The 27,238-nt window shown below is 49.5% G+C and overlaps 1 protein-coding gene across 2 annotated transcripts in view; it reads left to right on the forward strand.

Moving 5' to 3' along the window:
* The window catches only part of Kcnn2 (potassium calcium-activated channel subfamily N member 2), an 82,653-nt gene extending 55,679 nt beyond the window's left edge, over positions 1 to 26,974 (forward strand). Inside the window, exons 4-9 of one of the 2 annotated variants that reach the window (XM_048334217.1) lie at positions 5,940 to 6,081; positions 13,305 to 13,415; positions 19,275 to 19,402; positions 22,805 to 22,813; positions 25,383 to 25,452; positions 26,323 to 26,974. In XM_048334217.1, coding sequence (XP_048190174.1) covers positions 5,940 to 6,081; positions 13,305 to 13,415; positions 19,275 to 19,402; positions 22,805 to 22,813; positions 25,383 to 25,452; positions 26,323 to 26,610 — 748 coding nt within the window. In that variant the 3' untranslated portion in view covers positions 26,611 to 26,974. The remainder of the gene's footprint in view (positions 1 to 5,939; positions 6,082 to 13,304; positions 13,416 to 19,274; positions 19,403 to 22,804; positions 22,814 to 25,382; positions 25,453 to 26,322) is intronic. The other variant, XM_048334216.1, reaches the window with a different exon arrangement.
* The last annotated feature ends 264 nt before the right edge of the window (positions 26,975 to 27,238 follow it).

Consider the following 27,238-nt stretch of genomic DNA (forward strand, 5'->3'; position numbering starts at 1 on the left):
AATCTCCATTCCTCCTGCATCTCAGAGTGCTGAGCGGAGAGACCCAGCCTCCTGTGAATCTGACATCTTGAAGTGAATCAATGCCGAAGGGGTCTGAAGTCATCGTTTCTCTAGAACGATGCATTGCAATGAAAGAAGAGCTGCGAGGCAGTAGAGCATGTGATGTTATGTTGGGTATTGCCATAGCTTAGGTCCTGGAAGCTGAGGAATGTGTGTGTGTGTGTGCGCACATGTACATGTGTGCACACGCATGTGTGCATATGTGTGTACCAGTACTAGGCTTGAACTCAGGGCCTGGGCACTGTCCCTTGGCTAGCACTCTATCTACCACTTGAGCTCCCCCCCCCCCACTTCTGGCTGTCTGCTGGTTGATTGGAGATAAGAGTCTCAGGGACTTTCCTTGCCGAGGCTAGGTTTGAACCCCAATCCTCAGAGCTTAGCCTCCTGAGTAGCTAGGAATACAGGTGTGAGCCACTAATGCCAGGCGGATTGCATTGTGTTTGCCCTAGCCATGTTTCCAAATGTCTCATTCCTATATGTGGTGAATATTGGGCAGCATTGGTGTTGAACCGTTTCATTATTATTCATTGTTACTAGTATTGTTATTTAGCAGAAAGTTCTTTGGGGCGGTGCTGCAATATGATTCACACATCCAGTTCTGATTTTTTTTGTTTCTAGGTCAAGTATTTTCTAGAAACTTCCCAGAAAGTCTTGTGTGGCATGCACACACAAATATTTATCGGCACTCTGAGGACCCAGTGGGTACTAAGCTGGGTGGGTCGTAAGCCTTAGCCTGACTTGGTCAAAAATGGGGAAGAGAGCTGGTGTTGACCCTTCACCCCCCGCTGTTGAGTTTGGCTAAAGGGTTGACTGCCATTGCCCTAATTTTGTCATTTTACAGCATTTAACATGTGTGCAATTTTATGCTCCTAGGAGATTTGGGGGTTTTAACTTCTGCAGGGCTTGGGATCAATCCAGGGCCTTGTGCTTGCCAGGCAAGTCCCCTACCTCTGGGCAAAGGCTCGCCCGTAGGGGATCGTGTAAGAGGAGTAGAGATGTAGAATGGCCTACCGTCGCCTTGTTTCTGTCTTACAACCATGAGCCACAACCATTGCTTCTCTGAAGACTCATCTGCTTGCTTTCTCCAGTATCCATCCTCCAGCTGGCCTTCGGCTTCCTGCCTCCGCCGGCAGCAGCATTTGCCATTGGTTCCCATGTTTCTCATATAAAAATTAAGCTCAGCGGGGCGCCCGTAGCTCACACCTGTCATCCTAGGTACTCAGGAGGCTGGGATCTGAGGAGCACGGTTCAAAGCCAGCCCAGGCAGGAAATTCTTTGAGACTCTTATCTCCAGTGAGCCACCAGGAAACCGGAAGTGGTGCTGCGGCTCAAAGTGGTAGAGTGCTAGGCTTGAGCTCACCCAGGCCCAGAGTTCAAGACCCACGACTGACCAAAAAAATAAATAAACTTAGGCTCATGGCACTGAGGCGGCCAGAGAGGGTCGGGACTGTCTTTGAGAGAGATGCTGTGTTTCTCTGGATGGAAGGAGATAGGATCTGTCTCCGATCTAGGGAGTCCCCCGTGGGTGAGGAGCAAAGCGGTGCCCACAGCCCACACTGCCCCCAAGAGCCTCCCCGACCCAGTGAGCCTCGGGCCTGCTGGTCAGGGAGGAGATGGTGTGGTCCGGGACTGCCACCTAGTGGCCGCCCGCGGTGCCGCTCCCGCCCTGGGAGGAAAGCAGCAGACCTGCAGGCCTGTGTGGTGGGAGCTTCTAGAAATGCCGCCCCCCCCCCCCCCCCCCCGCAGCCAAGCCAGGCCCTGTAACATACTTTGGAAAGCCAGGAACAAAGGCCACCCCAGTGAGTGAAGAAGTGTAGGACACCAGGAAGGAAGACGCAGGAGGAAAAGAAAAGCTGAACAAAAGTGCTGGCCCGGGCCCCCCAGCAGCTCAGGATGGCTGGTGTCTGTCTGCTCATGGCTGGGCATGGCTAGGACGTCTTCCTACCACCAACCTAGCAAAAACCTTGTTGTTCCTCCTGGATATTTTACATAAGAAGAGCTCCCTTGTGACCCTCTTAGCTTAGACCTAAATCCACTTAAAATATGAACGTGGAATGCTTTGGCTGAGTTGTTTTTTTAATAATGTTCTTAGTCTGTAAGGGGGGCGGGGTAGTGATCAGCACTGGTATGGCCTCTCTGTAGCCAAATGTTTTCCCGCCCGCGTCTCCCCCCCCCCCCCATCGGTGTGGACCCCTCGTTGCATTGCGTGGGGTGGGACTCAGCGGGCGAAGTGCACCGTCTGTGATGAGCCGCCGCTTCTCACTTCTTCGCTTTGTGGCTGTGGCGTGTCTGCGGCAAGCGGGCGCGCTGCCTCGATTCCCTCTCGGGCCCTGGCTGGGTCCCCTGGGCCTCGGCTCCTCGGGTTCCCGGAGATCTCGCGTGACTGTGAGTCCTCTCCACTCTTGCCCTCTTAGGAACCACGCTTTTAAACCAGACTTTTGGTTCTTTCTGAATCAAGAAGAAAAAAGTTTCAAATGTGCAGAAGTCAAAGGAGCAAAATAAAATCAAGGTGCACACACACACACGCACACACCCCACTTTCAATCAATAAGGAGTTACATAATGCATGAAAACCCACACGGGTCCAGGCCTAAATCTGAGTCGAGCTTTGTGGGGTGCGGTGTGGCCTGCCTGCCTGCCTGTGTGGCAGCCCCCTGGTGTGGCGCTGCTACTGAGGGAAGGCCGCTGCCTTTGTGTTTCCACTCCGGCTCCCACTCCCGTTTTCTTCCTTCATCTTGCTGGATGGAAGCACTCTTTTCCCCTAGGCCTCTTGTCTGCGTCCTCCTCCTCCCTGTCCTCCCTCCCTCCCCTCTAGAGAGCTTGAAGTAGGTGCTGGCTGGCTGCTGCCCTTCCCTCTCCAGGGATGGGGATTGCTCTGTGTGAGAAGGGGGTTCATGGTGCGGGGAGGGGGAGTGCATGGAGCCCAGCTCCGTGCTAGGGAACATGTGATTCCCTGGTGTCCACACCTGGTGGTGTTGTGCACCAGAGGGAAACCATCTTTCTCAGGGCAAGGGCAGGTATCACTGTCCAGTCCCCACCTAGGCCTCCTTCCCCTTGCTGGGCCCTGCAATCCGGAGTCTCCTGTCTGAACCCAGGTTTTCTCTGGCTCCCTCTTAGTTGTCTGAAAGTCCCAGGCAAAGCACACTCCCGGGGCCCCAAAATTCCTTAATCAGGCTCAGCCGCGTCAGCACTGATCTGACGCGGCCAACGCATGACACCTGCTTCCTCCAGGTTCTTAGTCTGTAAACCAGCCAAGTTCTATGCCTTTCATTGGGGGAAATTTAGGCCATTTATAGTTAACGTGACTGTAGATCATGCTTGGCTAAACCGGCCAAGTAGCGACTTGAGCTGTGTGTCTCATTTGTCCTCCCCCCCCGCCCCCACCTTTGTTTTTGTCTCCTTTGGCATTATTGTCGTTCTGTCTCATGTCTTTGCTATCACTATTTTTTTATTTCACTGCAGTTGGATGGGCCTTCGGGGTGGATGGCACAACCTGTATTAACGCAGTGTCATCGGGACCTGGTGGTCCGACACTTCTGTGGTCTGTGGTGTGCTCGGCCTTCTCCGACGGGCTGCCCTGGCCCTCCCCAGAGCTGGGCCACTTGTTCTTCTGAGGTTCTCCCTCGACATTGAACCAGGACCATTGTGTGGCCATCTCTCATCTCTTCCAAATCCTTGGATGGCCGCCATCTTGTTAGGCATCACTCGAAGCACTCTTGCCTTTTTGTTAAGTATGTTCCTGGAACACCACGTGTCCCCTTCCATGTGTACACACACGTTCACCCCCTCTGTGACTCCTTCCCATGCCTTCTCCCCCCCTTTTAAAGATGTTTAACAGTTTCACTATTCTATTTTCATACATGTCACTATTCCAATTATTTGTATCTGTTCTCAGAGTTGCAAGAGAGAATATTCATCTCGCCTTCCATTGTGTTATTTCTGATCCTCTGAGGTCTGCCTCCCCCTCCCGTGCTGCCGTTGGCTCCTGACTTCCCATTGTCTTACTGTAATTATCGGGATATTTCAGAAGAGAGGTGGATTCAGGGGAGAAAAGGTAACACAGGCAGGCTTTTTAATCGCAATAATACTTTTCAATACTGTACAATGGAGGCCGGAATTCAAAGCCACCATTGAAATTCACAATAAGGTATTTTTGCCATCATGAGCATTAATCTTTTAAAGAACAGGTAATGAACATCATTGGTCAGCTATTAACCTCCACTACTGAGTTATTTTTTTCCCCCCAGTGGCTTCCTAATGCCTTGTGCACAGAGGACGTGTCTATTCATAGGGGACATTTAATTAAATCCAATGCACGCCACTTCCTTCCTCTGCTTCCCGGAGTCCTGGGTAAGGTTGTCTTTAAATGAAGGCTGTGGACAAGCTTTGCGCAAGCGAGGGCCGGAAAGATGGAGCGGGTGTGTAGGGACTAAAGGCAGCACCGCAGTGTGCGGATGGGAGGCAGGCCTGTGGGGCAGGGAACCATCTCAGTAGCTCTCTTGATGGAAGAGACTGCTGGCAAGTCTGATAGAAGGTTTATATCTCACTTGCTAGGTACTTTTTTCCAATTTGGTTGTTCGTCACGCCATCTTGGCTGCTCGCAACTATATCCATCTGAACTCACCGTCCCTGCTCACAGGAAGCGTTACATTCCTTTCTGACCTGGGTGTTAGACAGCTTTATTACATTTACCACCGAACCCCACGCTATAAAATACCAGTGTTGGCAAACATGAGTTCCTAATGAGGCCGCTATTTATTTATTTCCAAGGTGGCTGAGAGCCAGGGTCCTCAGTTCAAAGCCAGCAGAAGCAGGAAAATTCCCAATTAACCAGCAAAAAGCTGGAAGTGTAGGCATGGCTCCAGTGATAAAGCACCAGCCTTGAGCCGAAACGCTAATGGACAGCGCCCAGGTCCTGAGTTCAAGCCTTGGCCGGGTGTACACACACACAGAGAGCAGAGCATCTAGCATGGGGCACAGGAAGGGACTGGCATAGCAGCGACGTGCTCCAGTGTACGGGGGAAGGGGGGGTGCCTGTGTATTTCAGACCCAAATTCATCAAAGGCCAACGGCAAGGACCTGGTTTCAGCCCTGGGCCCCCATGAAGGCCTCCGGGTGCCCTTTGCCAGCACGTTTGGCTCCTGACTTTGAAATCGAAATCAAAGTAGGGACAAGAAAAAGACCTGCGCCGTCTCCCAGGCCGCAGTGCCCAGCCCGTGCTGCTCAGGTCACCTGCACTGGCGGGGTAGAAATAACGCAACACGGAGATAGAACCTGCACTCGGTGCCTTCTTGGTTTTCTTTTGGTAGTACTGGGGATTGAACTCAGGCCTCGTGCTCGCTAGGCCGGGGCTGCAGCTTTCTTGAGCTTTCCTTTCAAGTTGGTTTTGAGGTTGGGTCTTGCGCGTTGACCCTGGCTGGCTTCAGACCCCAATTCCCCCCGGCCCCCCGCGCAGTGGTTGGGATTACAGGCGTGCCCCGGGTGTGTGGGCTTGGGTCTGCGGGTGGAGGAGGGAACGGAGAGAGGGGGCCTTGTCAGGGAGGCCTGCCCTGGACTCGTGCCTGCGCCATTGCTCAAGTTGGGCACCCCTGCCCTTCCGATGGGTTGAGGGGACCTCCATCTTACTTAGAACCGACTAGCAAAGCTCTAAACAGAACCATTAACGGAGGGTCCAGCCAGTCCCCGGGTCCAACAGCCCTGGGCTGCCTGGGCGGTTCCCGTCCCAGCTGGCTGCCTCCGCTGCTCGTTCACTGTGTGTATTCATCGCAAGAGGCCGGCTGATGCGCTGCCTGCTGACTGTGTGTGCCGATCCCAGAGGCGGATTCCCGAGTCCCCGCGTGGATTATTAATCCCGGCCCCTCTGCTGCCTCCACCACCAGGTACCACGACCAGCAGGACGTGACGAGCAACTTCCTGGGCGCCATGTGGCTCATCTCCATCACCTTCCTCTCCATCGGCTACGGCGACATGGTGCCCAACACCTACTGCGGGAAGGGCGTGTGCCTGCTCACCGGCATCATGGTGAGTACCTGGTGGGGGGGGGGAGGGGAGGGGGGAGGGAGGGCGTGTCGGCCTCGTGGTGCGTGCCTTCTGCTGGCACGAAGACGCCTGCCACGCCTACACGTTGGTGAGGCCTGTCTGGGAGGGGGGAAGGGGAAGAGCAGGCGGGCGCTCGACCCAGAGCCATGGTGGGCGGGGGGGAGGGGAGGGGAGGAAACGTGTGAGCCATGGACGGCATTCATCTCAGGGCCCTGGCTTCAGAATCGGGGGTCCCGGGTCTTAGGATAGGCGGAAGGGCCGGGTTCCCTGAGCTTCATCTTAAAGCACGTAACATTTGCTGAAGGAACGACACTGGACGGCTGCCCTGGTGACTTGGGGGCTAGCCTGGACGGTGTTCTGTTTGTGGGCTACCCTGGAGGGCGCCCTGGCTGCTTTCAGCCGCGCGTGTGTGTGTGTGTGTGTGACAGGACAGCGGGGGGCCATGGCCGTGGGCCGCGCACGGAAGCCCCAGCGCTTTATGTGCAGGGAGCTGGGCTCACCTTCATTCCTTGGTCCTCTGGCTCTGGTGATGGCGCTGACACATCCATGCTTGTTTGCTTGCGGCCAGGCTACTGCTCGTGGGGTTGTGGGTCCCCCCACCCCCCGGCTGTGCCCAGGAAGATGGCACTGTTGTCCTCAGCAAGACCGAGGGGCTCCCCCGAAATAGGTGAGGTCAAAGGCCAGCGCATTAACGGCATGGCCCACTGTCAAGCCCCAAAGATGGAGCACGTAATCGCCATGGTTTACTTGCAGAAGAAAACGGGGGCTTTGTGAGTGGCTGTGAACTTGGGAGTCACGCCAGCCGCTGCTCTCGGTTTCCTTCCCCTCCATCCTCTCTTGCCGCCGGCTGGAAACACAGTGCACGCAGTGGTATTTGGGGAGGGTGCCCCCCCACCCCCAGCCAGCAGGGCCTGGACCACGCATGCGCTCAGCACATTGGGGCTGGTCCCCGCCGTCTTGCCTCCTGCTCCTTAGAAACGTTCCCCCAGTGCACTCTAGCGGAGTAGTCCCTTCTCCATGCTTGAATAAACAGACTCGGGGTTCAAACAAGCCCCCCTTCTACCTTTGCACCACAGCACACTCGAGGCTGGCCTCTTGTGGGTAGCAGTGCATCACTCCTCCAGATTTGCTTCCCGCTGTCTCTCTCTCTCTCTCTCCTTTCCTCTCCTTACTTTCCCTTCCCTCCCTCCTACCCTTCCTTCCTTCCTTCTTGTACCAGGTTTGAGCTCAAGGATGCATGCTTGCTTGGCTGGCCCCCCAGCTCTATTTATTTTAAGGGACAGAGTCTCATGGACCTTCCTGTCCAGGCTGGCTTTGAACCACGGTTCCTCCAGATCTCGCCCGGGGTAGCTAGGATTATAGGTCTGAGCCGCCAGCACCCAGTGTTTCCTCATTACTTCTTTGTCCCTTGTGTCCCAAGGACTGTTGGTCCCGTGTCTCACTGGACAGCCCCCATCTTCTATTGACCACTGAAGCCACATCCTGACTTAAGGTTCCCAGTGGTTCTGGCTTTGGCTTATTTCCAAGTTGAGCATCTTTTCAACTAGGTACTGGCTGCCTCCCCTGCCCTCCATGTGCTCGTTCTAGACAGATTCCCAGTGACCTGGTCAGCAATGGTTTCCTTGTATGCAGGGAAGTTGGCTCTTCGTGAGCAGCCCATTTGTGATGGTGAATTCTCTATCTCGTCCCCTTTCTCCTCCCTTAGGTCTCTCTCCCTCTCTTTCAGCATATCCCCTGAGCTGTTTTCTGGGGTGAGCTTCAAGTCCTTGTTGCAGAATGGAGGGAAGAGGCCCCTGCACGGTGTGTCAGTGTTTGGACAGTGCCATAGATTTCTAAAAGAGGATTTTTTCCCCCCGTTGGTTTGTGAAAGGCTAGCGACCTTCAGATGAGCTGTTGGTGTTATGTGCCAAGCAAATCTTGTGTGCCAGTGTTGTTTTAACTTCAGGAAATGCGGATGTGCATTTAGAGGTTATTCTAGCCAGAAATTCTGACCTCTTGTTTCAGCGTTTGCCTGCTCTCTGACATTGGTAGGGTGTTGTAGTGAAGTAGAACACGTATCGTCAGGTTTCCTGTAGCCCTCGCTCTGTCTCCCTGTCCTCAGCTCCAGCCTTTAGTAAACTTCAAGAAGAAATGCAGCACCTAGGACTCGTGAGACAGAAAGCGCGCATGCGTGTGCAAGGCCTTCACTGAGCCACCTTGAATATTCTCTCTGAAGTGCTCCCTTCTGATCCTTGTCCAGTGTGTTGATGAGATCAGGATAGAACTCCCACTTGTTTGCATTTTGAAGGAGACTGTATCAGGGTGCCGGGGCTCCTACAGGGAAAGCAGCCCTCATTCTCTTCATGAACTGCCCCAAACACACCCTCATTCTAGATGTTTCCATCTCTGCGTCAAACACTCAAGAGTTAGGAATGTAACTGATGAGCTTCCCAGTGGCTGAATTTGTGTTGTGGGTCCTGTGTTTTACCCAATAGAGTTCGCAGTGCTTTGGGCAGAATTATGTTGTTAAACCATCAGAAGAGGCAGAGACACAAAATAATTATGTTTACTGTCTTAGACATAGATGACAATGGAAACTTGGACACTGACACATTGTAATAAGAAATTAAATGTTGCTGGGAGCCTAGTGGGATCTGAAGCTCCCAGTTCAAAGCCAGCCTGGGCTCCACTAAGTGAGAGAAAAGCTGGGAGTGGCTCTGTGGCTCAAGTGCTAGGCGGGGGCAAAAAGATGCTCAGTGACAGTGCCCAGGCCCTGAGTCCAAGCCCCAGGACTGGCAAAGAAGATAGGAAAGGGAAAGGACATCCTTGGTGGTAGAGTGCTGGCCTGGTCTAATAGGCTCAGGACCCTGGGTTTGATCTCCAGTACCACAAAAATCCATGTGACACAGCAGGTGAATCAGGCAGACATTTCTCTGGGTGAAGATTTGTATAAAAATCACAGCTTACAAGGCTTGCCCCTCTTCTTCTGTCCTAGATACTGTTTTCTAAACATAAAGTCCTGGAAAGACTTCACAGAAATGGTGTTCACTGCCCTTCAGGGGAGCTCATTTAGATCTCATTGCGTCTCCTTGGTCCTGTGGCCGGGGGCTCCAGGGCTCCTGTTGGGGTGTCCTAGGGACCGCTGGAATGGATTCCACGTGGTTTCAGCTCCGATGTCTGAGGAAGATGACCTTGGGGGCCCTCAGTGTCCCCACTTTCCCACCGCAGCACTTTCTTATCTCAACGTTCACAGAGAAAAAAATTATCATCCTGTTAGCATTGGAAAGATAGTTGTCCTGGTGTTCATAAGATCATTTCCCTTAATTTGCGAGATAGGTGTGTGCTAATGCCTTGCCTTTTTAACTTTTGATTATGGAGAGGGATAGCTGGAGAGTGGGTGCGAGACAGAGAGAGATCTGCTTGCTTCAAGAGGAACTTGCACAAGGGTGCTTTGCCCTTGAAGGTGACTCTCCTGCTTTTCTATTCCTGTTGGAGGATCACAACTCTGGTTAGACATTTGACTCGAGAGTGTGGATGGCGAGATTCAGGGGCGTAATTATCTTTAAATATAGAGTGATCTCTGTCCCTTCCTAAGGAAGGTTATTCTCTGCTAAGTGGTTCTTCAATAATTCGGACACCCCTAGATTTCAGCAAAACAACCAAAGTGACGCCACTCCAGGCATGCATGATTTCAGTTGCTCTGACCCTAGTAGTGACTCTGAATTAAGAAAAGCCAGCAGAAAGGCTTTATCACATCTGGTCTTTTCCTGAAGACTGCTTAAGAAACTCCAGCAGCATCGGCTTTGCCGTGTGCTGAGGAGTCTGGGTGTAATGTCACAGACTCATTGCTCTGCCTGTAATCCCAAGCAGTAAGTACACAGGTGTCAGGTACACTGGGGTTGAGTACACAGGGGTCAGATACACAGAGGTCAGGGACACGGGTCAGGTACACAGGGGTCGGGTTCAGATTCACAGGGATCTGGTATACTGGGTCAGGTACACTGCTCTTTTAACTCCACCCAAGGTATCCAACAGAGCAAGGAGTTGTAAGACATAAAGAGAAATGAACCAGAGAGAGCGCTAAACCTAGACTCTTTTGATCTGAGGATACATTCCCGTCACTAGATATAGAAACCCAAAGAAACTCATCCCAAACCTGGACATATGTGATGCTGGTATATGTGAATACACAAAGAGTCCCATGATTTTTATATATTGATCATCCCTCATCATTTGACATGGAGTGGATAATACCTGAGGTATTTACTGAGAGGAAAGAATACGTCAATTTGAGTTTTTTTTGTTTTGTTTTTTCCTGTGCTAGTATTGAGCTCAAGGCCTGGGCTCTGTCCCTTAGCTTTATCCCACAAAAGCTGGTGTTCTACTACTTGAGCCACAGCTCTACTTCCTGCTTTTTTGGTGGTTAATTAGTTATAAGAGCTAGAATTACAGAGTGAGGCCCCAGCGCCTGGTTTAGATTCTCCACAATGGCTTTTGTTTCCTGCAGAGAAGCAAGAGGGAAGGGAGGAACTCTTAATTCCCAGCCCAGAGCCTCACACTTGGAAATGTCCTAGGACTCGTGCCAGGGGCAACGTCACTGCGTGTTTAGGATAGGACTTTGATTCACTAAAGCCCCAGAGAGAACAAGTAGGTGATATTTTCAAATATTCATTTTACCCTTTTTTTTTTGGTTTGACAAGCTGATAGGTTAAGATGAAAGTTCATCTTGATGTTTAATTTTTAGGTATAAAGGCTGATATGGAGGAATCAACTATATTTTAAGTATCTAATAAGTAGTATAGCCTAATTAATTGGTTATCAAACTACGCTACAGTTTGAGGATCATGTAAAACAGGATTTTTTTAAAGTCATTCACTATGGTGATGAGGACTGTGAAACTTAAAGAGAAAATCAGGGATTTCCTTGTGCTGAATATTCAGAAGAGCCTTTCTTTAAGGAAAAGGCAAAACTGTTGGTTTCTCATGAGCTCCTCCTTGCGTGATTAAGTCTGGACCCTACCCAGGGTTCGTTGTGTTGAATTTTTCGAATGTTTGATGAAAGTTGATCATCAGGACTCGGGCACAGTCTGTCTGAATTCCAGTTCTGATGGAGCACAGAATTTGCTCTTGGGTTAGGACGGGGCTTCGACTGCTCCCCTCCTTTTGATGGCTCTTGTGTAGCTGGGATTACAGGCTCAAGCCATTCATCCGGCCTTTTTCTCTCTTAATAGTCACTCCATTAGCAGGAAAGGAGGGAAACAGGCCGGAGCAACGCTGTATCTGTGCCCTTACTATGGTGGCTTTCTAAACACACTTTCCTTCACCTGGTTTTAAGTTCCCAAGCATTTTGAAGAAGCAGTTACTGACTTCCACCTCTCTCTTCCTTGGGAATATAAAAGGAAATGGGACAAGAGCCACCAGAATTTATTTTCTAATTTAGGGGAAGGAAATGACTCATCTCATTAAACACACACAGGGATCTTCATTCCAGAAAGTATTCTACGTTCCTCTGAACCATCTCTACACGGGTGATGCAGTGGGAAGCTATGGAGGACACGTAGAAGCTTTGACTCGATGACACGCAATGGTCCTAGCACTAGTAGGAGAACAGTAACACTGCACCATTATTTCAACTTCTAGAGCAACAAATGTCTTGGCAGGAATTTACCTTGAGCCTAGAAAGCTCTTGAAAGGGATCCGGTTTTCTTTTGCAAAACGTTTGACGTTCATAAGGGTTGCTTTCTTGAAGTGCACTTCTACACCTATCAAAACATCTGAGGATTTATGAAGACACGGGGGCAAGGTATACGTTTATGGTTCTCTTAATTAAAAGGAGATGCAAAGAGAGGGAATGAAGGGCTTTGTGTTTTGTACAAAGGTTTTCACGCGTGACTAGACACTGGTCAGGACAAAGCCAGTCATCATTTAAGTGATCATTAAGTGGCTGTCTTTGCTTGCTTCCCCTCTTACCCCAAGATAAACACAAATAAAAAGCCTCCAAAGGCCCTCAATGCCAGTGATTTTCCACTCCTGGTAGGATTTTGATTTCCTTCCAGGAAAAAAAAAAAATCTCATCAGTTGCCACCTGCCAAGGCAGCACCGTGTTGGGGTTCCGGTGCCAGCTGCCTGCTCAGCGCGTCTTTAGCAGCTAGGATCCCCTCAGCTTGCTGCCTCCTCAGCTTCTCACGGTGCCGTGGCTACCCTGCGTCTCCGGACCTGGCGTGGGGCACGCGGGAAGGCCCCAAGCGGGCGGTCCTGGGTCTGTGACGTGTGTTCATGTCTCTCGTCCAGGCTCGGGTCACTGTGATCCCCTGAGGATCTGATCCCGTCTGTTGCTCACATGGAACAGTAAGAAGTTGTAGATGTGCGCAGAGGCAATTATGCGCGCACTCCTATAGTGGCTGGCCTCGAGGCCGACACAGTCCCAGCCAGACGAGGCTGGGGAACGTTCACTAAAGAGCAATATTTCTAGTGCGAGTTACCGTATTAAGTATACCGATACCTATGAGATATATGATATATACACATTATTCATTATAATACATATGTGCGTGTATCATATCTAGTGTGTTTTTTGTTGTTGTCGGTTGTGGGGCTTGAACTCAGGGCCTGGGCACTATTCCTGAGCCTCTCTGTGCTCAAGGCTAGCAACCTACCACTTGAGCCGCAGCTCCACTTCCTCCACAAAGTTTGATAGAACTGATTTATTGTGCTGTTAAAGCAGTCTCTTGCCAACTCAGCAAGTTACTTTTTTGGCCACTTATTTAGGATGGAATTACACTTCAGTTCTTAAATTAGGTATGTTAGGGTTGTAAACTTGGCATATTACTTTGTAATGTTTGTTGGTAAGCATTTTTTCTGCAATATTTATGGAAGGCACTAAAAAGCACAATATCTCTAACTTAATAAACAAAGCGCTGTACACCAGGGGCTCACCCTTGTCATCCTAGCTGTTAGGAGGCTGAGATCTGAGGATGGTGGTTTGAAGCCAGCCTGGGCAGGAGAATCCATGAGACTCTTACCTCCAGTGAACCAGCAGAAAACCGGAAGTGGCGCTGTGGGGCCAAGTGGTAGAGAGCCAGCCTTGAGCGAAAGAGCTACAGGACGGCACCAAGGTGCTAAGTTCAAGTACCGCTACCAGTCCCAAAACAACAGCAACGCGAAGTACATCCCCATGCGTCTGGGACGGAAAGCAGTAACTTTCTCCGGCTCTCTCCTTGTTTTCAGGGTGCAGGTTGCACAGCCCTGGTGGTAGCTGTTGTGGCACGGAAACTAGAACTTACCAAAGCAGAAAAACACGTGCACAACTTCATGATGGACACCCAGCTGACCAAGAGGGTGAGTGGCCAGCCGGCCCGCCTCAGTGGCGGCTGCTGTTTACGTCAGCGTGGAGCACACGGCTGGAAAGGTGGGGTGTTCTTGGTAAATGGGCGCTCCTGGCTTCAGATCGTGAGGTGACGTGGGGCATTTGGATGAGAGTCGGTCGCAGAACAACAGATAATGCTTACCTTGTACAAGGCCAGCGTGGCAGCAGCAACGGCCTTTCCCGGCCCGGCCCGTGGCTGGCTCTCGGGAGGTCTGGGAAGGGCATTGCCACCGCTCCCAGAGTGCCACGCGTGAAGCGCACCCTCCTTGAGGAAAGGATATCATTCATGAAAGTGTTAGCAAATAACTAAGAGTATCATTTAAAAAGCAGCCGAATCCGGTCTACCTCTCTTGATGCTTTACCTTCACCCCAAAAAGAACCAAGTGACTTTCAAGCTGAGTTCCAGCATCCGGTGTGTGTGTCACAGTGATCTTTCTTAGCCCAGTGCGGCGTGTGCATGCCTGTAGTCCCAGCTGGGGAGGAGGGTAGGGCAGGCAACTGCTCATGCATGGGAGTTCAAGGCCAGCCTAGGCAGCGTGAAGAGACAGCATCTCAAATAGGCACACAGGTTTTCTCGTATAACCCAGCAGATACTTCCTAAGGACTCGTCTTAATGCAAATATTTATGTAGAGCCTGCTTATGAATTCCAGTTGCCTTGCCAGTGCCTTCTGAGTCTCACCGGCAGCCCTACTGGGGAGGCCTCATGAGACCTGGTGGCCCACACTGCCCCCAGTGAGCACGGCCTCCCCCCCTCCCCTCCCACCCACCCATTCCCCCCCCCCCCCGCCTCCATTCACCTGGATCAATCACTCTACAATGTCATTTTTGGCGCAGGGACTGGGGCTTGAACTCAGGGCCTGGAACGGTACTTCCACCCCCAGCTTTTTCCCTGGTTTGTTGGAGATAAGAGCCTCCTGGACTTTCCTACCTGCGTGGGCGTTAACCACGCTCCTTGGCCTCCTGAGTAGCTGGGGATTACAGGCATGCGCACTAGCACCAGGCTCCATCCTCCTCTCAAAGCTCGCATTCTGCTGGACGCCTCTGTCGTTCTCCTGTCTCATTACTCCTTAAATGTGCAGCTGTTTTGCAGTGTTTCTTGAATCTCTCCAGCTGGCAGGCTTGCCGACAGATCCTTGTTTGTGGGCAAGATGTCACTAAATGAATAGTACAATGGCACCAGAGTTACAACAGAGCCCTCGTTTATGATGGCCGTCCCATCACGAGTGAAAACAAGAGCCCTTTAACCCAGGTTTCCTTTGTTTTATGCAAAGCCGTTGGACTATTACATTCCATTGGGTTACTTGTATACGTAAGCTTGACTTTGTAACTAAAAATCTAAAATTCTGTATACTCACTTTTTAAGGACCTAAAAAGTCAAGCTAAGGTGTAGCTCAGATCTTTGCCGAGCATACTCAAGGCTCTGGGTTCAATCCCCAACCCTACAAAAACAAGAAAGGAAACATCTAAAAAGTTTTTAAGGCGTAAGAGGTTAAAAATATAACTACTCACCAGACACAGTGGCTCATGGCTAGAATCCCAGCTACTAAGGGTTGAATATTATGAGGAATTACAGTCCCAGCCAGCCCTGGCAAAAAGTATAACCCTGTTAAGGAAATATGGTTCAAATGGAAGAGCACCTGTCTACAGATCTCAAGGACCTAAGTTTAAACCCCAGGGCTGCAAAAACAAAAATTCCCTAAAACGCTATGCAGAATATTTTCCAGTGGCTAACAGGGTAATGGTCACGGATATTCTGAAATCAGAATATAACTCTGTAGGAAAAACAATGAATATTAAAACAATGAGTTATTTCCCAAGACCAAGTTTAACTTTGCAAGCCTTTCTGCAGTGCAGGTCCTTCCTGAATTGAAAAAAAGTTACCATGAAAAAATTATTCACCACGTACAAATTTCCAAGGGAAACACATTTTATATGGAAATCGCTTCCCTGTGTGACTCCATTGGCCCAATCCAATACTCTCTTGGCAAGTAAAACACAAGATTCATCATGTACCAGCACTGAGGAAGATTTGTTCTAGGTCATTCTGGAAATTCGCATGACATTCTGCAATTCAAAAATGCCCCACAGGTACCCAGGTGAAAGATTGCAGTCAGAAGCATAATACCAAAAAAAAAAAAAAAAAAAAGCACAAAAAAAATCCCCCTCACCCCGCTGAGAGGTGGGCCCGGCCTCAAGCAAGGGGCATCGCTGCCCATCGGGGACTGAACCCAGAGGAGAGCGCGGAGTTTGGCCCATAAAATGCCTTGATGTTGAGAAGAAACAGAAGCATGAAGTTCTGAGGGCCCTGGCATACATTACACTATATAAATTGTGTGTGTATGTACATACACGTGCGTGCCTGTACCAGTACTGGGGCTTGAACTCAGGGCGTGGTTTCTGCTTGTTAACCTTTATTTTTCACTCAAGGCTGGTGCTCTACCATCTGAGCCACAGCTCCATTTCCAGCTTTTGGGTGGTTCGTTGGAGATAAGAGTCTTTTACCTCAGCTGGCTCTAAACCACAGCCCTCAGATTCCAGTCTCCTCTGAGTTGAAGTTCTCCACAATTACATTTATCATTTATGATCAGAAAGGTCTATAGTAAGATCACCGGTAAGTGCCCCGACACCTGCAGCCCTGGCTATGCAGAGGCTGAGAGGTAAGGAGGATCATGATCAGAGGCTAGCCCAAGCAGAAAAGTCTGTGAGGTCCCTTCTCAACATCGCCACCCGTTGTCCTAAAGAAGATGGGGGTGCCCCACCCAGGTAGGTCCTGCCGAGCCAGGAAGGCTGACTTTATTTCTAATATAATCTGAAAAAAAGAAAAACTAGGACCAGAGGCAGGGCCCAGCTCCTGCCTAGCAAGCATAAGGGGCGCAAGTTCAAGCCTATAGTGCCACTAAACACATACACACACATACACAATTACTTTGTTTCCGGCACGCCTCTTAGCCATACTTTTACACTGTCCTCGTGCAGACAGACGGGCTGCAAACAGGAAACAAAGGCACCCGTGAGGACCGTGTCTGCAGACAGCACCCTCCCCAGTCCCAGGGCTGCCAGGCTCATCTGCCTCCCCCCGCCCAACCAGGCGTGTTCCGGAAGCTGAGAAGGGAGGAACATCGGAAATGGAGAACATGCAAGATGAAGGCCTGGTGACCCTGTGGCCACTGGCAGGACAGCCACAGGGAGGAGGCCACGGTGGAGCCCAGATCTCCGCCTTAGCTGTTCACTTGGCACAGAGGCTGGTAACCCAGGCCCTATGGCCAGCGTGATGTATGAATTATATGTGCCACGGTGCCTGGTTTGTAGAGCAGCCAGCTGTGCCTGAACCCCGGGGCTGGGCAGCATGGGGTTCAGACCTGACACCCACTGAGTTTATAGGAATCCCGGGGAAGTGCTGGCCAAAGAGAGCGGAATCCTTACCTGAGAAACCAAAGCACACGTTCCTTCCAGACCGGCTTTCCTCTCACCCAGGCAGCGGTGAGGCCTGGTTTTCTCCTCCTCTCGGTTTCCCTGCAAGTCTCTGGGCTGCTTTCACGCACCGATCCACCGTGGCTCACGCCTGGACAGCAGCAGCCAGCGTTCTAGCCTGTCTGTCACTGCCTCCGTCTGTCCTTCCACCTGCAGAAGGGCAAGACCTGCGCTTAGGAACGCAGCTGAAGCCGGGCGCCGGTGGCTCACACCTGTCATCCGAGCTATGCAGCGATCTGAGGATCGGGGTTCGAAGCCAGCCCAAGGTCCAAAAGACTCTTACCTCCAGTTAACCAGCAAAAAAGCCAGAAGTAGAGCTGTGGCTCAAGTGGTAGGGCGCCAGCCTTAAGCAAAAAAGCTCAGGGACAGCACCCAGCACCAGCACGGAAAAAGAAACAGCTAAGTAATAGAAGTGCTTTTCTTAGTTGGCTGCTTGCTTGGTTTTAATTCTGGGACATATTTTTCCCTTTCATATTGAAAAGTAGCAGTTAAATACAATGCTTTTATTCTTGTGTTTGAAAACATAATAGGAGAGGATGGTAGCAAAATAAATTCACCTTTTTAAGCTTTTAAAGGGAACTGCAGGGATATCACCATGGAAGCCGGGGAGAATGTGAAGGATATACAGCCTGTCTCGTAGGCCTGGAGGGCTTTGCGTACCCCTCTCTCAGCTCAAGGGGTCTTTCCCCATCAGAGCCATTCGACCTCTGTGCCAAAGAGCGTCAGAGATGGGCAGTGAATTGAGACTTGAGAAATCCCTAGAAATTTGCGGTTAGTGGCTAGGAATCCAAAATTAACTGCTGTGTTCATCTACTAAGTCCCTATCATTTTGGAGTTTTGGAGTAGAGGCAGCACTGAGACGAACTCAGGGCCTTGCACTATTGCTTAACTTTTATCACTCACTGCTAGCACCCTACCACTTGAGCTACCGCCCTACTTCTGGGGTTTTTTGGTTTTTGGGGTTTTTTGTTGTTGTTGTTTTGCTTATTAAGTGGAGATAAGTGTCTCATAGACTTTTTTGCCTGGGCTGGCTTTGAACCACCATCCTCGGATCTCAGCCTCCTGAGGAGTTTAGAATTATGGGTGGCTCCCGGTGCCCAGCTCCCTTCAGGATTTAACCATGTCTTCTTGTCTGCTGGTTTGTCCAGCTTCCTGGCCATTCTGAGATCTGAGTTCTTCCTCTGAGGCAGGGACTGGGTAAATTCAAGCAGGGGAACAACCTCAAGGCCCCTGTTAGGTCGGGGGCCCAAACATCCACCATCATTACCTTACCTTCAAAAGGGCAAGAGGTGGGTCAGAAGTGCCTTCAGGAGGGTGACCCTCGCTGCTGTCTGAGTGCGAAGCAGTCATCTGGGCCTCCACCAGTTCTCTGCTGGCCTGAGGAAGTGCTCTGGGCACAGGATAAGCCATAGTAAGAGAAGACCTTTGTGAACCAGAGTCCTTCCCAAAAGGAGGCTTCTGGAAAGGTACCTGCCGGTTTCTTAAACAAGTCCTAAGCCAGGCAGTTTCACTCAAGAGGAAATCTCAGCACCATCAGTCACCAAGCCTGAGGTCTGTGAAAGCGCAAAGGAAATACAAACTGGGTGCCATTGTTGAATACAAAGTCGGGGACACTTCCGTAGTGTCGGTCTCAGAAGCGGGAGGATGCTTGCGAGGAAGTCAAGAGGCGATCGTCGTTGCTCAGGAAGCTAAATTCCTGCAAGGTTAGCCAGTCGCCCCAGGGGGAGCTGGTCAGTGCAGCCTGAAGGGACTAGACACACAGCTCAGCCTCACTTGATGCTCCCATCTTCTAGAAATTTCTGGAAAGTTCTAGATTATCAGAGTTCCTACAATGTAAGGAAGAGTACCCCCCCCCCAAAAAAAAAACTGTCCTGACTAGTTTGTCATCAGCTTCCAAGATATTCTGAAAACTTTAATCAACAAAGCAAGTGTCTGGTTAAGGCATTCCAGCCTGCTGTGGAAACACACCCTTGCTCTGCTGCAGGGCCACAAGGTGCCGGCCGGCACTCGAGAAGGGCGAGCCTGACCGTGACGGCCTGTCAGCGTGTTGCCTTTCTCCAGGGAAACGAAGAGCTTAGAGAGGGGACAGCCACCCCACCCGGGAGCGCGCTCCACCTCTGGGGTGCAGAAGAAAAGTTGAGAAAGTTTCCTGAGAGAAGAGGATAGGCTTGTGCAGTACCTCCCTAATCGTTCCGTTTCTGTGTGGTTCCACAGCAAGGACAGACACTTCCAAAAGGACGCAAATCCAAGGGACACGGGGGCTCCACCTTCTCCAGCGCCCGGCTCGCCGCCCAGGTGAAGGTTGGGGATTCTGCTGTGAGATTCACCAATGGCTTCTTCTTGTTCGTTTTCCAAATAGGTGAAAAACGCAGCTGCCAACGTGCTCAGGGAAACATGGCTCATTTACAAAAATACGAAGCTCGTTAAGAAGATAGACCATGCAAAAGTGAGGAAACACCAGCGAAAATTCCTGCAAGCTATTCACCAGTAAGTACCAGTCTTCATGTTTATCCGGCTTGCTTTGTTGTTGGCTTTTGATGCAAGCACATAGTAGTATGGGGGGGGGGGGGGGGAAGGGTTGTTGTTTTTGTTGTTTATTCAGTAATTCTCTCAGTGAAATCCTGAAGAAAAGTTTTAGCTCCTTTTTTTAATAAAATTCATTAGTAGAATAGCCATTTCTTAATCAAGGTGTCTGTTTCTTCAGGATCAATAATCACTATTAAGATTATATGTCCTAATTTATTTACACATATTGTTTGTTCTAGTATGTTTAGCTCTTATGTGGTAAAATCTTGAAAGATTTAACGGTGTGATCTCTTTCACTTACCATCAAATGTCTATCTGGACTAGAGTGCATTAATTGTCTTCATAATTGAAGACTCAGTGTGACCTCAGTCAGAAATGTGGGGTTGTCTGTATGCCGTGTCTTCCTTGTAGATTTTTGCATTCTGTTTTTGTTCTGACATCATCTGAGCCGGCAGTACTTACTTACCTCCAGTTCCGCGTTCTATTCCATTGTTACACAACTCTCATAGGCGTTTGAGATAAGTATGTGTCTGGTAAAGGTCAGGATAATTTGGAAATGCGGGTCTTTCTCCTCCAGGCTGAAGCACCTTCACAGTGAGTATTACCCGTGTGGGTCTCAGCTCTGGTGTCAGGCAGACAGACATGCCAAGGTCTGTATGAGGAAGAACAGAGTGGATTCCACCTCGGAAACCATACAGATCCCAGGTCTTTGTCTCCCTGGGGCCAAACTAGCACAGGACAAGAACGTTGTGAGGCTACAACTCATCTGACAGACGGAGCCCATTGCAAAGCAACTGGCACCCCATAGGCATAGTCTCTAAGCTTTTCTCCCTCTGCCTTCCACCTGTCCATCCACCCGACCAGCTCCCCGGTGTAGGTTACGCACATGTGCTCGCTTCCGCGGGCAGGGATGTTCATAAAGATAGAACCCCAGTTCTCCAGGGCCTAAAGCAGAAGCAAACGCATGCATGGTAGAAGAGCAGTTGGTCCTCGTCACTGATCGCTCGCGTCCCTTCCCTTCTGGGCACCAACACGTTTCTTAAAAGAAGGTGGTGGTGGTGCTTTTCCTTAGCACCAGGCGCAGTGCTGTGCCCTCATTGTTGGGGTGTTAGTATCCCCCCACCACTATGCAACAGCACAGGGAGGACCTGGCTCCTCAGAGCTGCGTTTCCTTTATGAGCCATGACCACCGCCAGGCCCTCCAGATTGGACGTCCTCACTCCCTGGAGCCTAGACCTACTAGAGGGCTCAGCTCCCTCCCCTGCCCGCCAGGCCTGCCTTCCTACAGGAGTCACATCCCCCACCCACCCACCTCAAGCTCTATCACAAGTAACCCCACATCCAGGCAAGATCTACAGAGCCTACCACAGAGAGGGTGTGTCTTTGTACGTGAGCATTTTGATTCTCACCCACTCTCATCTATTGAAAAGAAAGCTTACCTCTGTGGGTGTGAGGAGATGAGCATGCCAGAGGACACCAGTGTGAGGAGACAGTGAACAAGTGTGGTTGATTGGTCTGCGGTCAGCCACACATCCTGTTCCCACCAAGATATCATGTGTCTGTCAGTGTTACCTATTAAACATACAATCATGTGTGATTTGCTTTGGATAAATGCTCAGATACCAAATTCAAGTATCATACTGAGACAGTTTATATAATCTAGCTCCATAACCATCTCTAACAGTGGGTATTTATTGTACATCGTGGGCATTTATTATATTTTAAGTTCTGAGTGCATTTACAGCCAAAACCTTGGGAGAATGCAAGAGTATTTTGTTCACTATATAAACTTTGCTGTTAAGTTTGAAACGTTTTTGTAATAAACTATTCAAAAAAAGGTGGGGGGGGGGACCCATTCTGTAGGAAAGCTAGTTTTAAGAATTGTCCTAGCTGGGTACCAGTGGCTCATACCTGTAATCCTAGCTCAAGAAGCTGAGACCTGAGGATCCAGGTTCAAGGCCAGCCCGGGCAGGAAAGTCCATGAGACTCTTACCTCCAATGAACCATCAGAAAACCACAAGTGGTGCTGTGGCTCAAAGTGGTTGGGTGCTAGCCTTGAGCTGAAGAGCTCAGGGACAGCATCCAGGCTCTGAGTTCAAGCCCTATGACTGGTAAAACAAAAAAATACCTGTCCTAAATGAAGCAGCAGGTGTGCCCTACAGGGCATGTTGAGTTAAGTTGATGGGTACTGTGGAGAGAATTCTCCCATAACCCACTCTTGGGAGTGGTGACGGGAGTTCCTGCCTGTCACAGTTTCTCACTCCGTTTCTTCTGTAGAGTGTGTACCTCGAGAGTATGTGAACTTCCAGCAGCTCAGATGCCTTCTGAATTGTTCTATACTAAAACTAGTCTCTTGGTAATTGTGTTACCTTTGACACAGGAGCCCTGTCCTCTGTGACAAAGCTCAACTAAGTCTCTTTCTCCGGGCTGGGTTTGAGACCACTCTCACTATAACAGAATGCTGCAGGCGGGGAAGCAAAGCACACAGGGCTCGATTCCGCAGGGCAATTCCTACCCGTCACTGTAGACCCAGAGAGAGCTGAGGCCCATCTGTCAGTTCCGGGCAGCTCAGGCCTTCCTAGCAGGAGGAGGCATTTCAAATTCATTTAATAGCATACCCCTGACCCTGGACTCTCCCTGAGAGCTGGTCCCACCGCCCTCTGCCTTCCACTGGCTGGGCTCGCTCTCTCCTCTCCATCCTCGCTGACCTGTCTGTCTGCTACACGACCTCCCTGAATGCCAGAGGCTGGCCGCTGCCCGCCCTCCAGCAGTGCATCTATGCATTGTGTCACTCTATGCCACAAAGGGAAATCTTTCTCTAACTTTTCATCTTTTTTTTGGGGGGGGGAGCAGTTCTTACTTGAAAGTGTGTCTTCCCTCCATCCCAAGTGTGGAGCCATCTGCTAACCTCAGCTTGTCTCAGAGCCCAGAAGTCCAGTGTATGTCATTTATAGTGGGGCTCACGGGCCCCTCAAACTCCAGGATGCCCCTGTTTATTGAGAACATTGGCCCTTTTCTCATAAGATTATTTTAGGAAAAAAAATGCAATTGCCTACTTGAGCATCCTGAGGCCCGGCTGACCTCTGGAGTCCTCCTCCTCCTCCTCCTCCTCCTCCTCACATCCAGGTCAGGACAGCCAGTGCTCTCGGCTGGGCAGAGCCCGCCGACCAGCTAAGGAGGACAGAGGGGTAACTGGCCAGCGTCCCTCTTTGTCATGATGGGGTCTTTCATCCAATGAATCGAGCCCCCTGTGCCAGACTGAACACCGTGTTGTGATTTTTTTTTGTCCCATTCCAGAGTATTTTACAGTTTCTTTTTTTCTTTTTTCTTTTTTTTTTTTTAATTTCTACAAAATGAAAATAGAGCTCGGAAGTAAGTTGCGTGAGCCGCTCCTCTCCACATTTGCAGAGTTTTCGACTGGCTGCATGCACCCAAGTGGATCCTTTCTTTGTGAATTTTAGTCGTCTGGTTGCTGCTGTTGGAAATGTGATCCAAAAAAACCCCAAAACCCCATGATATTTTCCTGTGATAAGTGAAGTTCACAAGGAAGAAATCAGCATACGTTTCTTACTCTTCTTTTCGTGTGTGGGGCGGGGGGAGAGAGTAATGTGCATCTCTCTGCATGTTACCTTTTATTCCGGCAGCTCGGATGGACTCGTCCATCTGTGGTTCCCCTATGTCAGGCCGTGCAGAACAAAACTACGCAAGTCCAGGGACGTGCAGGGGCTCCAATCAGACAGGGCTAGGGCTACGCTCAAGACCACAGTTCTTGATGAGTAGTGAATAAAAGGGGCAAAATTCTACTGTCAGACACACTTGGATCACCCAAGCCAGGCTGAGGAGGGCCCATTGTTTGAACACAAACCATCCACTTCCACGAGCAAAGCATGGGCCCCTTTCCCCTCCATTTTTCAGAGTTCAAGCCTTCCTTGGTACTCACCTGTTGCTGGAAACATCTGGATCAGAGCCCTAAAACTCTATTCTTTCAGTTTTCCACAAAAACTTGATACAAATCCCTACTGCCATAAGAAATACCATTCACTGCCAAGAGAGGCGAAAGTAGCTTCTGCAGCAATGAAAACTTCTGGTATTTTTAAGCTAGCCACTTGCTGGAAAGCTGTAAGTCTGAAGAAACCTGGACTGAGGTCCTGGCCTTTCCTGTCTCACAGAAGGAGGGGCCGGCCCCAGCGATAAGGACAGAGTAGGAGCAGAGTGAGACTGGCCCACGGCTCTGTTCTCGCGATGAGAAAAGCCCAGAGAAGCTCCTTCAGTATTCTTTGGTGTCTTATTGCCATAAGAGTGTCCCTTCAAGTCTTGTAGAACAACTCTGTAGAACACCCAGCCCCCTGTGAGCACTGACCAACACACACACACACGAGAAAACCAGAGCCCAAGCTAGCACACCGCTGGAGATAGAAGTGACCCACGGGTGTTTGGAGAGTTGTATTTGTTGCCTGTGTTTTACAAGAGCAGTAGCTCTTGTGAGCACACAGGCCATTTTTTTCTCACAGGAACTTTACAGACCTGTTTGTACATTCCTTTGAGACTAGGACTTAGTCCATCCCTGCAAGGGCATACTAAGGAGTTGGATGATTTTGTTCTGGGAATAGTCACAGTAATGAGGTCTAAACAGAACCACTTTGGTGGCCGGGGGGTGGGGGGAGAGGTGGAGGAGATGAAGATCCTATCAGTTAACCTCTACCTGGCGGAAGAAGCCACTTCCTCCTTCTTGGGGCAGCTCCCTAAGTCACTGAGATCATGAACACATGTTAGAGAATCTCCTGGCAGTAAAATCTTGCCCTGTGAGTTATAGTTATATATGATGATGAACAATAGAAAATACAATAAAGTAGACCATTCTACATTTAAGACTCTTACTTTCTAAAATGGCTCATCACCAAGGCAAAGTAAGGCTAGCATAGATTTTTTTTTTACTCTTTTTTCATTCAGGAAGACCTATCCTTTGAAGCACGTCTTTAAATTGTTGATTTACAGAAAGGAAGAAAAAAAAACTACCTTTATTTTGGAAAAGTCTTTGGTTCTTCAACATAGTAAACACAGAATAAATTTGCTTTTAAAAATAAAACACTTAAGTTCTCATTCAGAAGTATGTTTTTAAACAGTGGCTTTTTGTGGCCAATGATATTTTAAATAGACTTACAAATAGACATTGTGTCAGAGACCGTGTGTTTTGACTTTTATCTTTCTAATTAAAAAAAATGGAGAATTTCTCCTAAATAAGTGGGCTGGCCTCCCTTCGAAATCAGTTAAGATTAAAAAACAAGCAAAAAAAAAAAGTCCCAGAGGAACCATTCAAGAATAGGAGAAATTATGATGTGTTTTGAGTTACCTTGGCTGCTGGTTGAATAAAAGTTTGGTTTTTGCTAATAAGAATCTCACTTATCACTGCCTCATCAGGTCCGACGCCTAACCCGATTCATCTCAGACTAAGCAGGGTTCACACCTGTATCCAGTCACGTAGGCATAGGAAGGCGCCATCGCTCCCTCGTGACGAAACCCCCATGGCTTCGCATACTCTCTTCCTATGTCTATTTGTCATGATACTGGGGCTTTAAGGAATGTTTCTGGCTTCTCATATGGTGAAACCCCACCCTACCCCCCACCCCCCTTATGAGCCTTTCTGAATTCAACTTATGGTAACTAGCTGTCCTGAGGACATCTCGTCTCTTGCTCTCCTTTCTTTCTTTTTTTTTCTTTTCTTTTTCTTTTTTTGCGGTGTTGGGAAAGCATGCTCCTCATTGTACCAGATACATAACGGGTCTGGACTTTGCCCTCCCCCACCCCCACCCCCACCCCCAGTAGTCAAGGCATTCTCCATGCAGTTCCTTGCTCTTGTCAGTTTGGTGCATGCTGTTTGGAAAGCCGTGAGACAGCCACGCAGGGAAGACAAACTTGCCTGACTTCAGGTTCTGTCTTTTAGATTGAGAAGTGTAAAAATGGAGCAGAGGAAACTGAATGACCAGGCGAACACCTTGGTGGATCTGGCCAAGGTAAGTTGGAGCTGCTCCGCCCCCCTCATGCCCGTGTCCACTGGAAGTGACCACAGCGGGAGGAACCCTCCTTGTTCACTTGGTAGTGAACAAATCCAATGAACAAGACACCCTCACGTAGGGCCCAGCTGAAAAGCACTTTCTACACGTCTCAACTTTTCTCATCTCCATGACTCAGCTTTCCAAACTGGACATACCGTAAGACGCATTACCTCCAACGTGAGATCACACGTCTGGGATTCCCAAGTCTTAACTGGTACACAGCAGACCTGCAGCTTGGGTGTGTGTGTCTTTGAGGCCCATGGCTAAATGGTATTCATCACTAAGGTATTTTTAACATAAAGCAAACTGAGGATAGTAGTAAATTGACAGTTGAAAAAAAAAAAAAAAAACAAAAGAAGACGACTCCAGGCTAAGCTGTGGTAGCTCATGCCTGTAATCCTAGTTACAACTCAAGAGGCTGAGACCTGAGGATTGTGGTTCAGAGCTGCACAGCATGTATGAGACTCACCACCTAGCAAACAAACAAAGCCAAGAGAGAATGCAAGGCCTGAGTTTAAGCTTCAGTACTGGCACATGCACACATGTACACACACACACACAAAATACTGGCATTGCCCTACCAATACTACACACATTAAAAATGATTTTCATATGCTAACTTGTATAAAACTCATCTATAAATCCCAAATGGAAACCTTTGTACCTAAAATCACTGGACCTAACCGCCTCAGACTTTCTGAAATGGAACCAGGTGAGTGTCTGCAATCTTATCTCTCTCTACACCCCTGTATGGAACAGACTGGAATGGGGTGGGGGCTCACCATTCGTGCTTCTCCTTCCACACTGCCCCTCGTTCTCCTCTTCCAGACCCAGAATATCATGTACGACATGATCTCTGACTTGAACGAGAGGAGCGAGGACTTCGAGAAGAGGATCCTTACCCTGGAGACCAAGCTAGAGACTCTGATCGGCAGCATCCACGCCCTGCCCGGGCTCATCAGCCAGACCATGCGGCAGCAGCAGAGGGACTTCATCGAGGCCCAGATGGACAGCTACGACAAGCCCGGGGCCTACGACGCCGCGCGCTCCCGGTCCTCGTCCAGGAGGCGGAGGTCCTCGTCAACGGCACCGCCGACTTCATCAGAGAGTAGCTAGGAGAGAATACGTTAATCACAAACGAAGACTTTTTGCCATCATATGGTCAATATTTTAGCTTTTATTGTAAAGCCCCTATGGTTCTAATCAGCGTTGCCCGAGTTCTGATGTCAGAATCTTGGGAACCTGAACATACTATACTAAGTTTTAGGCCAAAATGAGTTGAAAACTCTGTTTTTTTGTTTTTTTGTTTTTGTTTTTTTGTTTCGTTTTGTTTCTTTGAGACACACAGGGAATGCACCTAATTATTGCTATTATAGATTGTTCCTCCTCTAATTTCACTAACTTTTTATTCATGCACTTCAAACAAACTTTACTACTACATTATATGATATATAATAAAAAAGAAAAGTTAATTTCTGCACAGACTGGTTTGATCCCTTGACCCTGAGGTGGAATGACGGGCGGTCATCCGATGGGGGCTGACCGCACAGACTGCCTGGCTTGCAAGGGAAAGCTCCATTTCCTCATTGTTATGATAGCAGCATCACTATTGGACCCCGCTGAAGGCGCTGTTCCTTGTTCAGGTTACAATGTCTCCTTTGAAAGTTTTTCCTTCCAAAGGAAGTGCATTTCCAAATGTGGAAACCAGGCTATTTAATCCGAATATGTACCAAAAAAAAAAAAA

This window comes from Perognathus longimembris, chromosome 25, assembly GCF_023159225.1.
Source record: "Perognathus longimembris pacificus isolate PPM17 chromosome 25, ASM2315922v1, whole genome shotgun sequence".
Classification (NCBI taxonomy): domain Eukaryota; kingdom Metazoa; phylum Chordata; class Mammalia; order Rodentia; family Heteromyidae; genus Perognathus; species Perognathus longimembris.